Genomic DNA, 17,674 nt, shown 5'->3' with positions numbered 1-17,674 from the left:
CTGTGCGTTAGCTGCTGTTGTACTGATCTACAGAGAAGGCAGTGCAGAACACAAGCTAAATGAAAGTCAGCACCGATAAGCAAAAATAGTGGAAGCATAACACATGACAGAGAGAAGAGACTACTCAGGTCATGAGGAGGCGGAGATGAAAGTAAAAGCAAAAGATGCGCCTTTTCTGAGAAAAAATGGGAGAATTAGGAAAGTATAATGAAAATAAAGAGGCTGAAGTTTGAAGATAGATTTTGACTGAGAGAAGGAGAAGAGAAACTGAAAAGAAAATAGAAAATAAAATAAGAACAGATTTTTTTTGTCTATGCAGTGATCCTCTTTAGCTTCTCCAGGTTGTATCTGAGCTGGGGCAGAGCAAGGGTAGGCATCTACAACCTGCCCTTTAGAAGCTCTCGTTCCCTTGCTCCAGCATGCCTCCAGGTTTTCTGGGGAGAAACCCTCCTACAGTTTTCAGCTGGGTGCACTTCATGTTTCTCTGCTGCTTTACTTAGTACTGTTGAATTTTCCTTGGAGAGGTATCTGTCCGGAAAACGGTGTCCAGCTAGGAGAATCATCTTTTGCCATTGTCATTCCAGAGGCCATTTCCAGTAATGGAAAAAATATGTAGAAAGTAGCCTGAATTGCCCCAGAATGGTTGTGCTCGCTGCTGTAGGCAGCAGGTGTGCTTGTTTGTTGACCGATTGTTTAAATGTTAACTTCTGTGCAGAGTTCCTGACAAAATCAGCTGCAGCCCATGTGTTCATCAGAGGAGGCTGACGATGGTCTGAACATTTGGGATGGTATTGAATCATCTCAGAAAGCTTCTTCACAAACAATTATTTTACATTTAGGAGTGGATATGGAGTCTATAGGAGAAAACAGGGTATTAACATGTTTTTTAGGCGTTCTTTAGTTGGCAGTTCGTAAATGTGAGTGTTTGAGCTTGTGGGAGGCAGTGTTCAATTTGCGCTTGCTGAAAAAGTCTCATCTTAAATCCTCTTTTACCAAGCTAATGTGCTCTGTGCGTCACGAGTGGGGCAAAGAACAGCATCTTGGGCAAAAATCAACATGATAAATCAGCTTCACAACTGTCTTTGATCTTAAGTAAGTCCTGTGCTGTAAATACAGTGCTCTAAGTCTAGCCCAGACCACGCTTGGTGTTGGTCAGCGTGGAGGAGCCAACACTCTTCAAAAAGGGGTTTTAAAATGTAATTAATTACTCTTCATAGCAATGAGCCCATAAACATGAGACGCCTTTCTTAGCAAGTCGGAGCAAGTGCAGGACCTGGGAACGTGCAAAGTTCATGCTGGAGGGGATCAGAAAAAGGAAGACAAAGCATTAAGATAGGACTGATTTTTCCGTGCATGCACCTAAGATGTGGGTGTTACAGCAGTCCAAGTAAACCACTACTTCAGTCAATAAGAGATGACATCTCAGGGCAGTCAGTCTCACTGAGCTGAGACCTTGATGGGGGTTGCACTTTCTCCATGGGGTCCCTCACTGGCACCTGCACCTCTCAGTGACAGTACAGGGAGTCCGACGACTTGAACCCTAGCTTCTGGCCATCTAAGGTTAGATGAAATCAATCCCGTCCAAGGAATAGGCAGTTCTTAACCAATCCTGTAAAGTCTAGTTGGTCATGGTGTGTCGCATGGTGCTACCATATCTTTAGACTCTGCTAAATTAAATTACCTTACACTCCACATCCCTTCATTCTCATTGAATGTGGAGCATCCCCAGGGTTGTAGGACCGAATAAAGAGTGAGTAGTCCTCAGAGGACTTTGTATTGAACACAATTGACCTCTTCTGCTGGCTTTTCACTGTTACACCCTTGAATGAAGCTGGGCTATTGTGCAGCTAAAATCTCAGGAAGGTGGGGTTAAATCCCGCGTGCCTCCCTGTTTTCTGTGGTTTACCCTTCAGCCCCATCCATGCACCCTCCCCCTGCATGGGGCAGGATTAAAGCATCAGGGCTTTGAGCAAGTTCCCATTAAACCAATGCCATTCTGTCATTGCAGTGCACTATGCCCTATGGCAGAAAATAGTTTCATAAGGAAGACGCTTTTCTTCTGTCTCATTATAAATTATACGTACCAATTTGTTTCACTTAAAAAGCACCGTCCCTATTTCCTTGTGAGTACTCCACCCATTTTCTGTTCTATCTGCTGGTGATGCTGTCTTATTTCAGTGGAATCGGAGTATTTCCTCTCCGAGCGTCTCGTTAATAGCTGTATTTGCTGACAAGTGTGGTAGATTTAATAGAGCCTCCCATTCAAATTCATTGTAAGAAGAGTTTGCCTTTATAGACAGCCAATTTCAACATTCTGCCCATATGAAATATGTCCGTGCTATAGAAGTTGGACTCGCATCATTGTTTGGTAGCAAAAGACAGGAAATTAAAGAGGCAAAATTTCAGTAAAAGAGTGTGTATCCTTTCTCTTTACCTGCTATTGTTGTAAATGACACAGAAGATTACTGCCAGCTTAAGCACAGGTTTTATTCAGAAAAGATTTGCTTTTTATTTGTCAGTGAATGTATGTGCTGCGTTAGGCAGTGCTATGTATATAGTCAGTTTTACTGTGTAGTCTGTTTGGAAGGGAAATATAATTACAAAAATTGTAAAACCATAAATGTTTGCAGGAGATTGGGAGTAATTCAAGTTTGAAACCATTTAGATACATTTTTCAGAACTGACTGTGTTTCAAGTTACTGTATTTGGTTACTGCTGCAGTGCCAGGTTATGTGTGCATTACACAGAGCATAAGTCCCTGAGGTTTGACTTAACACAATTTATGTTTAGATTACCATTACAAGCAATGTCTCATAAATTGTTGACATTCAGTCAGTTATTCTTTTTGCAAAATATTTACTGTTATTCTCTATAAAAGTAGCAGTGTTTAATTACTTAACTACAAATGCTGAAGTAATCTTTTTCTGTTTGTTTTCTCTTGGATGTAATTACAGAAATGTGGGAAATACTTTTCCAAGGCTTTTGAACTCAAAAGTGGAACAGAAGGAAGACACGGGGGGACATACACCGTTCAGTGTTATTTTCCTTGCACAGGAAAAAAAGATCATTATGAGATGAGCAGCAAAGTCTCAAGTTTTCAAAGGTTTGCATAACAAACAAGAGACACATTGTGGGTTGCATCTTGACTTTGAAGGCTTGCCACTGTCAACTGAAATAAAATGGCAAGGTTTAAAGCCTTAACCAAGTTCACAAGGAAAATATTTGGACTAAAAGTTTTGGAAAGTTTTCTCTCTTTGAAGTAGTTTGTCATGTGTTACCAATGTGAACTTTATTGACCTTGAAACATTTTTTTTTTTGAATCAAATAGCAACTAGTGACACTTTAGTAAAATCTTTAATCAACAACCATCTCCTGGCGGCTCCAGCTTCGTAGCAAATGCAGGCAAATCAGGGAATCTACAGAAGAGCCCTTTATTATTCGTAAATGAAGCCTGCCAAAACCTTCCCGAAATAGCATTCAAAGACCCTTTTAAGGTCATGGATCCTGAACAAAGCCAGAAGAGCACAAAAAAGGCTGAGGAAAGTCCAAGAAAGAGGCTTCCCAAAGGAGAGGCTTTCCAAGCCAGTATTTCATCTGCAGCTACGTATCAGGGCAGCTCTGCTTCTTCGCAAGGAACCCCTCTCCGAGATATCATACCGCAGCAGCACTTTTCTGGCTCTTTGCCGATTCCGAGAGAGGAATCTCAGGAGAAGACTGGACATCAGAAGCAACCTAAGCCTTCCTCTTTCGAACATCCTCCCCACGTCTCGCAGCTTCAGCAACACACACTGTCACCAGCATTTATGTCTCCTGGGAAACCCGAGCACGTCCTTGAAGGGCCCACGTGGCAGCTAGTTGATCCAGTAAGACCAGGTCCCTCCGGCTCCTTTTCATCACCTGGGATTCACTCGCATCACGGCCAGCTCCTACCTTCCCATTCAACGATCATTCCTGGAGAGGACATGCCGTCCGTTCAAAAGGTCTATATCCCTCGCCCTTCGCAGGTTTCCTTGAAACAAGCTGAGGAAGTGCACAAGAAGGAAAAGAAACCTCAGAAGCCAGGCAAATACATTTGCCAGTACTGCAGCAGGCCTTGTGCGAAGCCAAGTGTGCTCCAAAAACATATCAGGTCACACACGGGTGAGAGGCCATACCCTTGCATTCCATGTGGCTTTTCTTTTAAGACTAAGAGCAATTTGTATAAACATAGGAAATCTCATGCTCATCGAATAAAAGCTGGGCTGGCCTCAGGGATCGGAGCGGAGATGTATCCGTCGAGCTTGGAAATGGAAAGGATTGGTGGGGAGGACTTTGAAGAGCCCACAGAAGGAGAAAGCACAGATTCGGAGGAGGAAACGGGTGCAATGTCGGGCCATCCAGCAGAGCTCTCCCCCAGGCAGAAGCACACCCTGTTGTCCAGTAGTTTGCTGAGCGCGGGGAGCCAAGGCTCCAGCCACGACCGGTGTTCCTTGTCTCATTCCAGTATGTCCCAGTCGCTTGAGGACAGCAGCCAGTTTGTGGAGCCATCATCAGACCACACTCTGAGCCATAAATCTGAAGATACCCATACTATAAAACAGAAGCTTGCACTCCGCTTAAGCGAACGGAAGAAGGTCATAGATGAACAAGCTTTCCTGAGCCCCGGGAGCAAAGGGAGTACCGAGTCAGGCTACTTCTCAAGATCAGAAAGTGCAGAGCAGCAGATTAGCCCACCAAATACTAATGCAAAATCTTATGCAGAAATTATTTTTGGGAAATGTGGTAGAATTGGGCAAAGGACTGCAATGTTATCTACCAACACAACCCAGGGGTTTCCGCACCTCTCTACCGAAGAGAAACCTAGTATGGTACCGTTATCTGTGCCTAGAACACAGGTTATTGAACACATCACTAAGCTAATTACAATTAATGAAGCTGTTGTAGATACCAGTGAAATAGATAGCGTTAAGCCTAGAAGAAGCTCTTTATCTAGACGTAGCAGCATCGAATCTCCAAAGTCTGGTGTATATAGAGAACCGTTTCAGTTTGATATCAAGTCTGGTTCCAGTAGCCAGCTGGATGCATCGAAAGTGTTGACATCCCACGGTGAAAAAATTAAGCCCGAACAATCATTGTTGTCACTTCAGCAATCCCACAGTGCCACAGAGACAGTGCCTCTCCTAAGAAGCCACTCAATGCCTTCTGCTGCATGCACTATAAGCTCCCCACATACCTTTAGAGGTAGCTATTCATTTGATGATCACATCATGGAGCCTGAAGTCTTAAGTCGCAGCCAAGCATTTTCTTCCCATCCTCGAATGCTAAAACGACAACCAGCTATTGAGCTACCTTTGGGAGTAGAATATGTCTCAGAGGAGGTTAGCTCTGCAAACAAAGAGACTGTTTCCAAACCTCCCGAGGAGCCTGAAACCAAGGAAAGCGATCTTACCAAAAAGTCACGGAAGGGACCGAAAGTTAAAGGGTTCATGTACGAGTGTAACGTATGTGGTGCTCGGTATAAGAAAAGGGATAATTATGAAGCCCATAAGAAATACTACTGTTCAGAATTGCAGCTCTCAAAGCCTCGTTCTTCCACTTCCCATACCTCTTCAGAGACAGAGAAAAGTGTTGTGGATCCTGACACGTGGCCCCAGATGATGCATTACAAGCTAGGGAGCAGTTTGGAGCTTACTCCGCTCCGAAAAAGACGAAAAGAAAAGAGTCTGGGTGATGACGAGGACCCTCCAGCTTTTGAGATGTCTGACACTCCCTCCTCCAGTACTGGGCCAGGGACTCAGTTTGCAAACCCAGCATCCTCTGATGTTGCTTTAAACTTAACCCGTGAATCCATTAAGTCACCAGCAGATCCGGGTAAATCCGCACCTTCTGATGTCAGTGCCAGCTTCCATTCCAGGAATACCAAACCGGCTTCAAGTACGGAGGGCAAAGAGAGAAGGACAACCTCAAAGGAGATCTCCGTCATCCAGCACACGAGCTCCTTTGAGAAGTCTGACTCCATCGAGCAGGCGAGCAGCTTGGAGGGAGAAGAGAAGCCCTTGTCACAGTACTCATCTCAGCCGGCCACACAGCACAGCCGACCACCCCATTCCCTGCAGCCCAAGCTGGTACGGCAGCCCAACATCCAGGTCCCAGAGATTCTGGTCACGGAAGAGCCTGACAGACCAGAAACAGAGCCAGAGCCTCCTCCAAAAGAGCCAGAAAAACCAGAGGAATTTCAGTGGCCACAAAGAAGCCAAACCCTTTCTCAGCTCCCTGCAGAGAAACTCCCACCAAAAAAGAAGCGGCTGCGGCTGGCAGAAATGGCTCAGTCCTCCGGAGAGTCCAGTTTTGAATCAGTCTCTCTCACCAGAAGTCCAAGTCAGGAAAGCAGCATATCCCATGGCTCCAGCCACTCTGTGTCATTTGATCGTGAAGATCACAGCAAGACGGAGTCCACCAGCCAGCCCTCTGAATCCCACCCGAAGCCTCCTGGCGTTGGCTCGCATATGTTGATGGTACCAAGCCACCATCATCATTCCAGGGAGATGCGGAGATCTGCCTCTGAGCAGACACCGAACGTGTCCCATCCTTCCCAGATGTCAGAGACCCGCAGCAAATCGTTCGACTACGGGAGCTTGTCATCCACCCCTGCCTCCACCCCCGGCCCCTCGACCTCCTCGGCTCCACAGGAGAGACGGAAATGCTTTCTGGTCAGGCAAGCGTCCCTCACCAGACACCCGGAGCATGACCCAGACTCGGCCCCAGCAGGCCGGACGGAGACAGAAGATCCAATTCCTTCCTCAAGTAAATCTCCTGTGACGAGTCTGCCCCCTCAGCCAGCGTCTTCATCCCCTTTGCCCTCTCACAGCACCTACCCAAGTGATAAGAGTCAGCCGAAAGACAGCCCCCAGCCGGCATACACCCAGCCATACACAGAAGCTCTGCAGGTCTTTCATCCCGTCCCCCAGCTAACGCTGCATGAAAAGCAGTACATGTCCCCTCAAGTGTCCATCTTTCCCTACCAGCACCTCCTGCCGCAGCCGGGGCAGTCTGCGGAGCTCTTTGCCGCACACACAATGTCTGACGTTCTCTCTGCTCAGTTCTCCATGCCTCAGATTCCTCCTTCCATATTTCAGACCCCACCGCTGCCTCTCCAGCAAACGCTCATCCACCCAGGCCAGCTTCATATCGCCCCTCCGTTAATGTCTCACCCTGCTGAGGTGCCCTTCAGGCAGCATCCTTCGTTCCTGCCGGTGCATTATCCCAGCTCCTCACCGATCCCTTCAGCCTTTTTTCTGCCTCTTCAGTCTCAGTTTGCTCTCCAGTTGCCAGGTGAAACTGGTGGACATTTACCACAGATCAAATCCAGTTTGTTCCCGGCAGCAGGAACCTCCAGCCTTTCCCCGTGCACAGAATACGGCTCAGACAGTAGGTTGCATCCTCTGACCCGCACCACAAGCCCTTCGGTGTCCGTGTCCACGTCTCAGCTCGTTGTTCCTGCGCGCTCAGACCCCATGGTGTCGCTTGTTGTCCCCGTTCGCATCCAGACAAATATGCCGTCCTACGGGAGCGCAATGTACACAACGCTGTCCCAGATCCTGGTCACTCAGTCCCAGTGTAGTTCCTCTTCTATCGTTCTCCCAAAATTCGATGATCGCCAACCCAAGGGTACCCTGGTCTGTAGCGCTGATGTTCACGGGCTAGGTTTCGATCTGGCGCAGGTGATCACAGAGGATCAAAGAAGCATTTTCCAGAGCCCGTATCTGAGAGTGCCCTTGCCCCTGCCGGAACGAAAAGGCTATATGCCCCTCACCTCCCCATCGGACAGTGTCCTCGGACTAGAAGGGGGCCCGTCGACAGTCGGTGGAAGCAAAAGGATGCTCTCTCCAGCTGGTAGTTTGGAGCTGACAATGGAAACACAACAGCAGAAAAGAGTGAAAGAAGAGGAAGTGTCTGAAGCAGAAGAGAAGTTGGAAGTGGTGAAGCCACCCAGTGCAGTGGAGGAAGGGAAAAAGCAGGATAAATCTCACTTTCTTACAGAAAGTCAAGGCAGGGTTGAGGTTGAAACACCACCTAGTTTGTCCTTAGAGCAGTCAGAGCCAAAGGAAATCCCAAGTACTTCGCAGCAACCTGTGTCCCATTCAGGTTCTCCAAGTTTTGAGGCACTGGAAGAGTATAAGCAGCCAGCTGGCAAGCAGTTCCTCAGCAAGGCACCTTTACAAACCATGAAGAAAGAAGACTCCAAAGAGCTGGTGGAGCAGTCTCCACCAACCCCTCCAAGCCCTGCACCTCTATCTGAGGTCGCTCACAGTGCAATGAAGTCTCGAGAAGGTACAGATATGAAGAAGGTACTTCAGTTCCCCAGTCTCCACACAACCACTAATGTCAGTTGGTGCTATTTAAACTACATAAAGCCAAATCACATCCAGCAAGTCGATCGACGGTCTTCAGTGTATGCCAGCTGGTGTATTAGCTTGTATAATCCTAACCTTCCGGGTATATCCACTAAAGCAGCCCTGTCCCTCCTGAGGTCCAAGCAGAAGGTGAGCAGGGAAACCTACACCATGGCTACAGCTCCACGTCCAGAGGCAGGCAGGCTTGTCCCGTCCAGCTCCAGGAAGCCAAAAATGACAGAGGTAATGCAATCCTATATATTTCTCCTCATCTGTTTGGATACATGGGAAGAGGGGGACGAGGGATGGGGAATTGCTACGGTTAGTTTAATAGGAATTTGTTCATCCCCTTTCTCAGTTTGGTAAGCACTTGTTCTCAGTGAAACTTTTAGAGTGAAGAAATTAAAACCCGCTATAATACAAAAAAAAAAAAAAGGCAAGCCTGCTCCAAGGCAATGTGCCATATTTCTGTTCTCCAGTTTCTACTTGCCTTGTAATCAAAAGAGCATGTAGGAATCACCACCGCACCATGAACCGCCACTGCTCGAGCACAAAGGATTAGACTTGATTTGCATTTTGTGTCTTGATATTTCAAATAGCTTTACAACTTTTTTTTCCTTTTTTTTTTTTTTTTTTTTTTTTAATAAATGCTGTTATAATTCCCTACATTTTGCATGTTATAAACGAAAAAGGATTACCTTGGGGAAATGGGATTCTGTCTGGTTGTGCATCTACTGATCTCACATTAATGAACATGGAGAGGCATGCTTAAAAGTATTTAAAAATATTAAAGGGAGATTTGCAAGTGAATTTAGTCTCCCAAAGAAGCGTATAAGCATGCAGTGACATTTAGAAAAATGCCTCAGTAGGTTAGACATGGAGTCTTTTAAAAACAGCCATGTCGTTTAGTCCATTTAGTTAATGTCCTTAGCTGTCTGCCTGCTTTTCTAGATATCTACGGATATTTTATACCTAGTCTTTAGAATTAAGAGGAGCAAGGTAAACGGCTTTGCACAGGCAGAGCTCACCAGAGTCACTGGCCACATGGGTACAGAAGTCTTTAAGATGCTTCTGGTAACTGCCTAGTGTTTTGTATCTCACTTTGAGGCCAAATTTTTTTTCTCTCTTGGTTAATGCTGAACCATACAGATCCCTTTAATCCAGGTCATGTTCATGTAGATTAGCAAACAGAATTGCTCTAAAGATTTTGCAATTTGATATTCATCTCAAGTCAATTTATATTGATGGATTATTCATTTTATTTCTGAATCATGAAATGAACTCTGAATATTAAATTTATTATAATCACTGCTGCAGCTGCTGCTTATAAATATGTCTTAAAATACACAGTAGAGTCACTATGATTCAATAAATCTTTATTTCTATTCAGCATTTCCATCATTCTCCTGCAGAAATCCAAAAGGCTGAATTTCTGGGGACCTAGGGGCAGATAATTACCTATGCAGTGCAATAACCACACTGATGCTTGATATTTATGCACTCTTTTTCAAGGGATTTTATCCGAAGGGTGTTGTACCATCCTTGATTTCATTCTCTAATAGAAGTGCCTGTGCTCCTCTGAACTTTGCTCTTTGACATGGTGCTAAAATGCACACAAAGTGTGTATTTCAGAAATACAAGAGACCCTCATACCATGAAGTTAAAGGTTCAGATCTAGACAGGAGTGGTTCAGCCCTTAGTCATCAAAATACTTATTTCACTGCATACATTTACTCAGAAGACTTAAAAACCTTTTACACAAAGCCCTGTGAACTGGCTGGTGGTAAAAGTTACAATTTTCATGATAGTTTGCAAAAGTTAGAGCTTGTCCTGCAAAACTCACCAACTAAATGGTGTAGCCAAATTTTAATATTAATACCTGCTGCTGAAAGGAGTGGGTTTTGCAGAAATCATGTTAATTTCAATGGAGACAAATTGACCTCATGCCAAGTAGAGAAATATTTTTAATTAGATGATCAGTGGGAGTGAAATCCTCAGTTTAGTCACTAAAATACATATGACTGGCACAGATTAGGAAGTAGCATTGCTGGTTACTCAGGAAGATGCGATTACCAGGAGCTGCGTAGCAGTAGCATCAATCAAAGGTTGAAAGTTCAACCTTCAGTTAACTCTGCTCTAGCTATTTTCCTTAAATATTTTCTTCTTTATGTAACTATAAGTTGTCAGTCAACACAAGAGAAAATGTAAAATGGCTCTTATATTTTGTACAATTATGCATGCAGCAAGCTACCAGCAAGCAGTTGTACTGTGTATACTGTCTACGTACTTGGCTTGATTTCTAAATTACCAGTGGGATTTACTGAGCAGATCAATTCTGAAGTGACTGTAGGCTGCAACATGCATGTAGGGATGGTTAATTACACTGTATTGGGCTTGCACAGTTTGTAAATTAAACAAGATTGTAAAAGGAGGTAGTAGTGACTGTATGATTTTGGCTCTCCATGGTGCCTTTCATCTGTCTATGTTTTGTGCTTTCAAAAGTTGCAATAAATAAACCTCATTCTGCATCTAGAAAGTCAATTGTTTTGTATTCCTCAGTAAATAAGGAACTGAACTGGGAAGGTATTCGCTAGCAGTGTTATGAACACACAGCTCCTATCAGGAGGTGGTCACACACCGCTCAAGGTGCTCTGGGTGTCTCCTGCCACCGCTTTCCCCCGAGCACAGAACCCTCGTTGCCCAAAGACACCCTCACGAGCCCACCTCTGCTGTTAAATTGTCATGGTGGTCCCTGGCACAGTTCTGGCCTGGGCTGGCAGCCCCCTCCCGTGCAATTTCCAGGCACATTTAGGGAGGTAGGACAGGCTGGGGGCCGTTTCCAGGAGGTATCTTGGAAGGGTATGTGGGTCAGATGGTGTAGATGTGGTCTCATCTGTGTGCGCTGATCCCAAGGACACGGGGTAGTCCCGGGTGCATTTAATGCTCTGAGCTGAGCTCAAGAAATCGCTGCATGAATTTGAAACGTTTGACCTCAGTGTTGCAAAGCTACTTTTAGTCAATCCATCCCTCTCGCTGCTGCAAATCCGGTGGTAGCTTCAGCAGCATGCTGCCAGGGAGGCTGGGCTGCATCCCGCTAAATTGTGCATGTCTCCCTTTGAGCTAGTCACTCGTGGCTTCCTCTATAACCATGGGAGACAAAGAGGCACCTCTTGGGTGATTCATCCCCCCCTTAAGATGTGTGTCTAAGGCAGGGCAGATGAATCACTCTTGAGAGCTGCTGCTGCTTCCAGTGACTGTAAAGAGTCAGGGACGACCAGCTCCGATTTAAACTTCTACCGATTCATTTGCTACTTTCAGGCCCAAATCCCTCTCACAACCAGCCCTGGGTCTCTCAAACACCTTCAGCCTTTTTCCAGAAATAACATATGAAGTGAGGATGTGGGCGATTCAGTTATAGTTCAAAGATATTACTGCATTTATGTAAAAAGTAACCTGGGTTAAAAAGGCAGTCTGCTTCCCTCTTTCGAAGCTTTGGAGACCCATTATTTGTAATGTTAGGTTTTAGCAGGGAAACGTCCTAAGGTTTCATTCCAGGTGGGGAGCTCCCCTTGCACTGCATGGAGGTACAGAGGCAGATGTAGTATTTAGGCCCCATATACTTTAACAAATAATATTGAATATGTGAGATGAGATGTCCGTGCATGACCAAAGCTGGGTCTGAACAAAGGTGGCAGGTTTAACAGTGAAAAAAGCAAAATCACCCTGGGAACATGTGGGGAGGTTGAGGATTATTTTCTCCCATTGTGTTTTGGCTTTCTACATACTGCACCCTTGGCAGCGGGGTTTTGGTGAAAGGAGATCACCCAAGAGCTTTGACTGTTACGTGATTTATATCAAGTTTAGATGGCTGGAGTCCAAAACTGTGTGGATGTTTGTGTGTGTGTGTGTAGGGGGAAATCCAAGGGCTGAGGTTAGATGTGCGAATTCTAGCGATGTCTGCTCTCGAGATCTTTGTGGATGCGTATTTTAGAGAGGATTATCCAAGGACAGATTGGGACCAGGGACCCACGGCCCTGCCACACACTCAGAGTGACCCCAAGCCACCACACTCCTTTCTGCCTCGGTTTTTCCAGCTGGCACCGTGCTGCAGGGGGTGGTTTAAGCACGTTCCCTGCTTGTAAGTGGTCACTGTAAATGTAACGCGTCCAACAGGGCTGCAAATCCAGACGCAGAGGCCCCATTTCTTGAGATGTTTTCCTAATTACTGCGCTTAGCTGTCAGGAGCAGCGTGTGTGGTAGGTTGCTGGTTCTTTCTGAGGCAGCCTGCAGTGTTTGGTCTGTGGAGCTTGTAGAGTGATTTTGTATGTAATCAATGATTGTTTTGCTCTTTTGGGGAGATAGGTTCATTTGCCTTCGCTCCTTTCTAATGAAGGTCGAAAAGATATAACTAGAGCTGAGAAGGAAGAGGATAAAAGAGGAAAATCAGAAGAAGAGGCTCTTGTAACCAAAAGAGGGGAGCCGGTCAGGATCAAGATCTTTGAAGGAGGGTAAGTGTCTCGTTTTATTTCTCTTTTCGTATCACAGCCAAGTGTATAGGAGTTACTGATATTGATGATGGCAAGTCAGTGAAGGTGCCATGTGGAGGTGAGCAGAAGGCCAGATGTAGTTGGATTCCAGGTTACTTTCTGCAGCCACCTCAGAAACCTGGCCCTCCAGATCTCTAGGTGCTTCGGACTGCACTCAGATTCTTTTTTGAGTTGTCTTCAAGTTACAAACCCCTTGATCTCTTCTCTGAGCAGGTGGTTGAGTGAAGACAGCTGAAGAACACAAATGCATCCTGTAGCTGTGTCTGATGTGGCAGGGGTGTACTCCCTATCTTCTACGTCTTTCCAGAGCCTTCCCCTGAAAATGAAGTTCCTAATGGTTCCTACCATTATGATGAGAAACTGGGAAGATCTTTTCTGATGCTTGGGTTTTAGGTGGGGGAGAAGAGAAGGATTGTTATTGATGTGATTTTAATCCCACCCAGCTAAAGCAGCTCAAACCAGAATGGATGCAAGGTCTAAGTCTGATGTATGTCTTAATTCGTAGGTCCAGGTAATTCAGAGTGCTCTTCAGTAATTCAGCACTGGTCTACTGTTTATCTTTTCAAAAATGAAAAATCAGTTAATGAGTAGCGTGTCTGTGGGATGCAATTATGTTTCATACTTCAAGATCATCCTTCCTGTGTGCTGCAGAGGGGGCGAAAAAGACTTGAGAAATCCCTAGCAGGATTCATCAGTTCTGCCCTTGCCATTGGGTGGTCTTGGTTTTTGTGCATTAGAAAAAGGCTTTAATTAGTCAGTGGTTGTGGTTTTCTCTCTGCTGTTACCTGTTGAAATTTGCTTTTATTTTAAAGCGTTTCATTAGCAGATGATCAAACTAGCTAACCAAGAGAGTAAAGTAGTGCTTTGTGAAAGGAAACCTGCTTGTTTGCTCAGGACAGCTCACCTCTCACCCAGACACAGGCACTATGCCTGCAGCTCGGGTTTAGATACCTCGGCCTGAGTGGTGAGCACAAGGAGCTAAAGGAGGAAAGGAGCAGCCTTTCCCTGTCACATTCGCATCAACCTGGACTGGTCGTCACCTAAAGTGATTTAGGGAGGGAGCTGGGGGATGGCAAGAAAGCAACAGACTGGGAAATACGATGGGCTCAGTACATTGCCATCACCCTCCCATTGCAGAAAGGGCCCCTGGGACCAACTGAGCATTGGGCTTTATTGCCTTAAAAGCCCATGAGAAGCCTCCGTTTCCTTCGGATGGGTTCTCATGGCTGTTTCAGAGGGACTCTTGGACTCCTTCCTAGACGTGATTAAAAAGGCTGAGTTAACATGAATGAAAATCACCTTGCCCCTCGCAGAGCTGCTCCTCAGAGGTTTTTTGGGGAGAGACGCGGAGGTGCTTCAGAAGAGCAACGTCTCCGCAGCCCTGTGCTCCCGTGGGAAGGCTGTCTGCTGTCCCCAGCCGAGCAAAACGGATGGGGAGTCACATTTTCTAAAAGACAGACACAAAATAAAGCAACTTCTCCAATATGTTCTGTATAAGCCAGCACCAGGGAATGTATTAGTCATCCTGAACGTATGCTATGTTTTATTTTAAAGTTCCTGTAGCATTGGCTTAAGGCAGCCGTCCTTCTGGATGTGAGATAGAATATAGTAGCTGTTTAATGCCAAGCACAGGCATGGACATAACACATCAGATCGCAGAAATACATATAATATCAAAATTAGATGGCATACACAGTGCTGAGAGGTCAGGAAGGACAGGATGTTCTCCCAGGGTGCTTGGTACAGACCTGGTGCTTCGTGCCTAAGTTCCAAAAGGTTTCCTACAGTAAACTACAGTAAAGGAACAAGCTTGCGGATGAAACCGTGTGGTGCCTAGGGCTTTGCACACAATACTAAATGGATCACACCTATTTCCTGCCATCTCTTCTGTTTTACAGAAAGTACATCCATTCTCAAGATGTTATTTCACCTACCTCCTCCCCACACCTCCAAGGTTCCCTCTTTGTCTCATTCCTCTCTCTATTTATCAGTTTCACATGGTCTGCTCCAGGCTAGACCCATCCTTCCAGTGAGATGTAGTTGGTTTCAAATCGTTTGGAGCCAACCCATGCTCTGTTGCCTCAAGCAAGGAGGGAGATTATAAAGAAATTTGAGTGTTCGTACACAAGCTGAACTTGCTGCAGCTCTTTCAACTCCCTCTTCCTCTCAGCTTTTGTTTCTTTAGAGCTCATCCCTTTCTCAACGCTATTTTCAACACTTGCATTTTCCCTCTGTGCATCCTTCTTCCAATCCTATTGCTGCCATTCCCCCATTGCTAACAGTGCTTATGGCACTGCCAGGACCAGCCCTGCTACTTCCCCTGCTGCTGTCCAGCCTGCTGGCTAGAATTGTATTCTTTGGCTTTCAGAGAAGACCAGGAAAGCCAAATTTCATGCTTCCATCACAGCTGCTGCCCATTTGTAAGAACAATCTTGCCAGAGGCTCTAGGAGCTGTGCCCTTTGTGTTGTGGCTCAGGTTTCTTGGGGACTGCGGGAGGAACGTGTGTGGTTCTGCCTTGGCTTTCCCACAATTAGAAGTAGATGGGATCTGCAGAGTTTCGTTTGGGCTCCTGTTTAAAGAACAAATTCCTCTTTGAGCAAGTCTTAAGACCATCCCGTACGTAATTTCAGTGGTGACTTTCTGCCTACAATCATTACATTTCGTAGTACTGAGTATACCTCCACAGGAGCCAGCACTCACCCCCTAGCACAAGCACTGCCCTGCACTTGACTGCGAAGGAGGTGGGAGTCATTCAGCATCCCGCACACGGACTGGATGCTGCCCTGCCTCGTTAGGATGTGTCTGGGAGAGTCGTGCCATTAGGCAGCCAGCTCAGAGTTCATACTCCTGAAGGAGCAAATAAAAATACCCATTGGTCTTGTCCTGAGGGATATTGTTGTGGTTTTGAACAGTGGAAGTGATCTTTGAAGGTCAAGCTGGCCAGCACAGCTTCAGGGGAAGCGCCGTGATTCCTCGGTGGCTCTGTGTCACCTTCATCAACCCGCTCTGGTGGTTTGGAGGCATCGGGCCCATTCTGAAATCTTACATCATGAAACTGTAGATTGGTATCGACCTGATTTGGGAGTGAGGCCTGTGATGGTATCATGGTCTTGTCAGGGAAATGTTGCCTGTTTACTGTGCATTAGTGTTTCCATGAGGAAATCTGATAGGAGTGGGGATAGTTACAGTCAATGTGTTCTTCTGTTTCACAGCCGAACACTCCGTGCTCTTATGATGCCCATCGGTGGGCTTACGGCACTAGTTGATTCCAACTAGTAGGAAAAGCAATACCAAGAAGTAGGAGGGTTAAGAACAACTAACCTTAACTGGCATCCCCAGAGCAGTGACATGTAAAATGAATACTTCGTAAAAGGGAAGGCAGAGGTGCTCTCTGTGGAAGACTGTTCCTTTATTTTTTTTTCCCTGCAGTCAGCAAAAATGTTATGGCTACAGCCTTCTGGTTGCATACCCATTCATTCACACCTTAAAAAACAGCTCCCCGTCACACGTGTGCAAATCCACACATGAAAAAAACCCCTAGTGGTGTAATATGGGGTGTCTTTTAACACAGACAGAGATGCACATAGGGCTGTCCTGCCCCAGGCTGCTGTAGGCATCAATTTGGTCTGACCCAGGCACGAAGCCGTGTCCTTCACTCCTTGTCCTCACCAATAAGTAACAGAGAGTTGCAGGTTTGTCTGCCACGGGGTCTTCTGACCCAGAGTGATGAATCCCCACCTTCAATCACTGCTCCCTTGAGTCCGGGTGAATTCCTGTCCCTCAGCCCCTTCTGCCTAGGGCAGTGGGGGATTGCATGAGGTTTGACCACTGCCTTCCCTAGAGAACCCCTGGGTTGGAAGGGGAGAGGCTGTTGTCCTCTGTCTCCATGCTGTGGGGTTGCTTGTGGGATTTTAGGGAGGTGGGAAGGAGACAGGAATATATCCAGCCTCACTTAGCCTGTCTGCTGAGAGACTTTCCCCTGGGTTGAAGGAAAACAGAGAAACCTTGGGACTGTTTTATCAGACGTGAACATGACTGCTGACTAGTGGATGCACGAGTTAAAAGAAAAATCCCTTTTGGGGACCCCTTAGCTGTACGCAAACATCCCTCCCCCAGCCGTCCTCCCGGTTCGTGCCGCTGTGGACTCACTGCGATCTGTGGCCGGCTTCTCCGGGTGATCTCATTCCCTTTCTATGACCGGCCACAGAAACTGCAGCTCCCACCACCCGCTGACACACACCTAATGGAAAATCCCTGGCACAACAATGCGAGAGTTTTATTACCCCAGAGAAAGCCTCTCTGTTAAACAAGCAAAGTTTCTCAGCGTGTAACTCCAAACCCCTGCACCGAACCCGGTTCGTTCAGGGGATTTCCTTTGCTGCTTAGATGAGTTCTAAGAATTCGCTGTGTTTATTTTGCAAGAGCCGTTCGTCCCAAAGACACTAATTTGAGCGCAGACATTAGCAGCGAAGGAGGAATCTGTCCGTAGCACATCCAGCTGTCCCGTACATCAGCACAGGCAATGCCTGGGTGCTCCTTCATTCACCTGCAAGCCTGCTCGTGTCTTAGAGGTGAACTCACCTTGTGGCCCCAGGGTGGTGCCTCATGGGTGTAATATTACATTGAACAGTAATATTTCACTCTGTATTCTGAGGTGAAAGCAAGGAATTTCAGGCATTTTCATTTTAAATAGAAAGTGAAAGGGGTTTTCCTAAGACGGGCCACTTTGGGGAGGAATTGGTATTAAAACTTCT

At 46.1% G+C, this 17,674-nt stretch overlaps 1 protein-coding gene across 14 annotated transcripts in view; it reads left to right on the top strand.

Annotated features, from left to right (window-relative positions):
- The window catches only part of HIVEP3 (HIVEP zinc finger 3), a 303,544-nt gene that overhangs the window by 231,672 nt on the left and 54,198 nt on the right, over nucleotides 1–17,674 (top strand). For all 14 annotated transcript variants that reach the window (XM_083810197.1, XM_083810207.1, XM_083810205.1 and 11 more), the window contains 2 exons: nucleotides 2,955–8,615; nucleotides 12,735–12,880. In XM_083810197.1, coding sequence (XP_083666323.1) covers nucleotides 3,498–8,615; nucleotides 12,735–12,880 — 5,264 coding nt within the window. In that variant the 5' untranslated portion in view covers nucleotides 2,955–3,497. The remainder of the gene's footprint in view (nucleotides 1–2,954; nucleotides 8,616–12,734; nucleotides 12,881–17,674) is intronic.

This window comes from Anser anser, assembly GCF_964211835.1.
Source record: "Anser anser genome assembly, chromosome: 24".
Taxonomy (NCBI): domain Eukaryota; kingdom Metazoa; phylum Chordata; class Aves; order Anseriformes; family Anatidae; genus Anser; species Anser anser.
The sequence above is the reverse complement of the archived record's forward strand: the minus strand, read 5'-3'. Positions and strand labels throughout refer to the sequence as shown.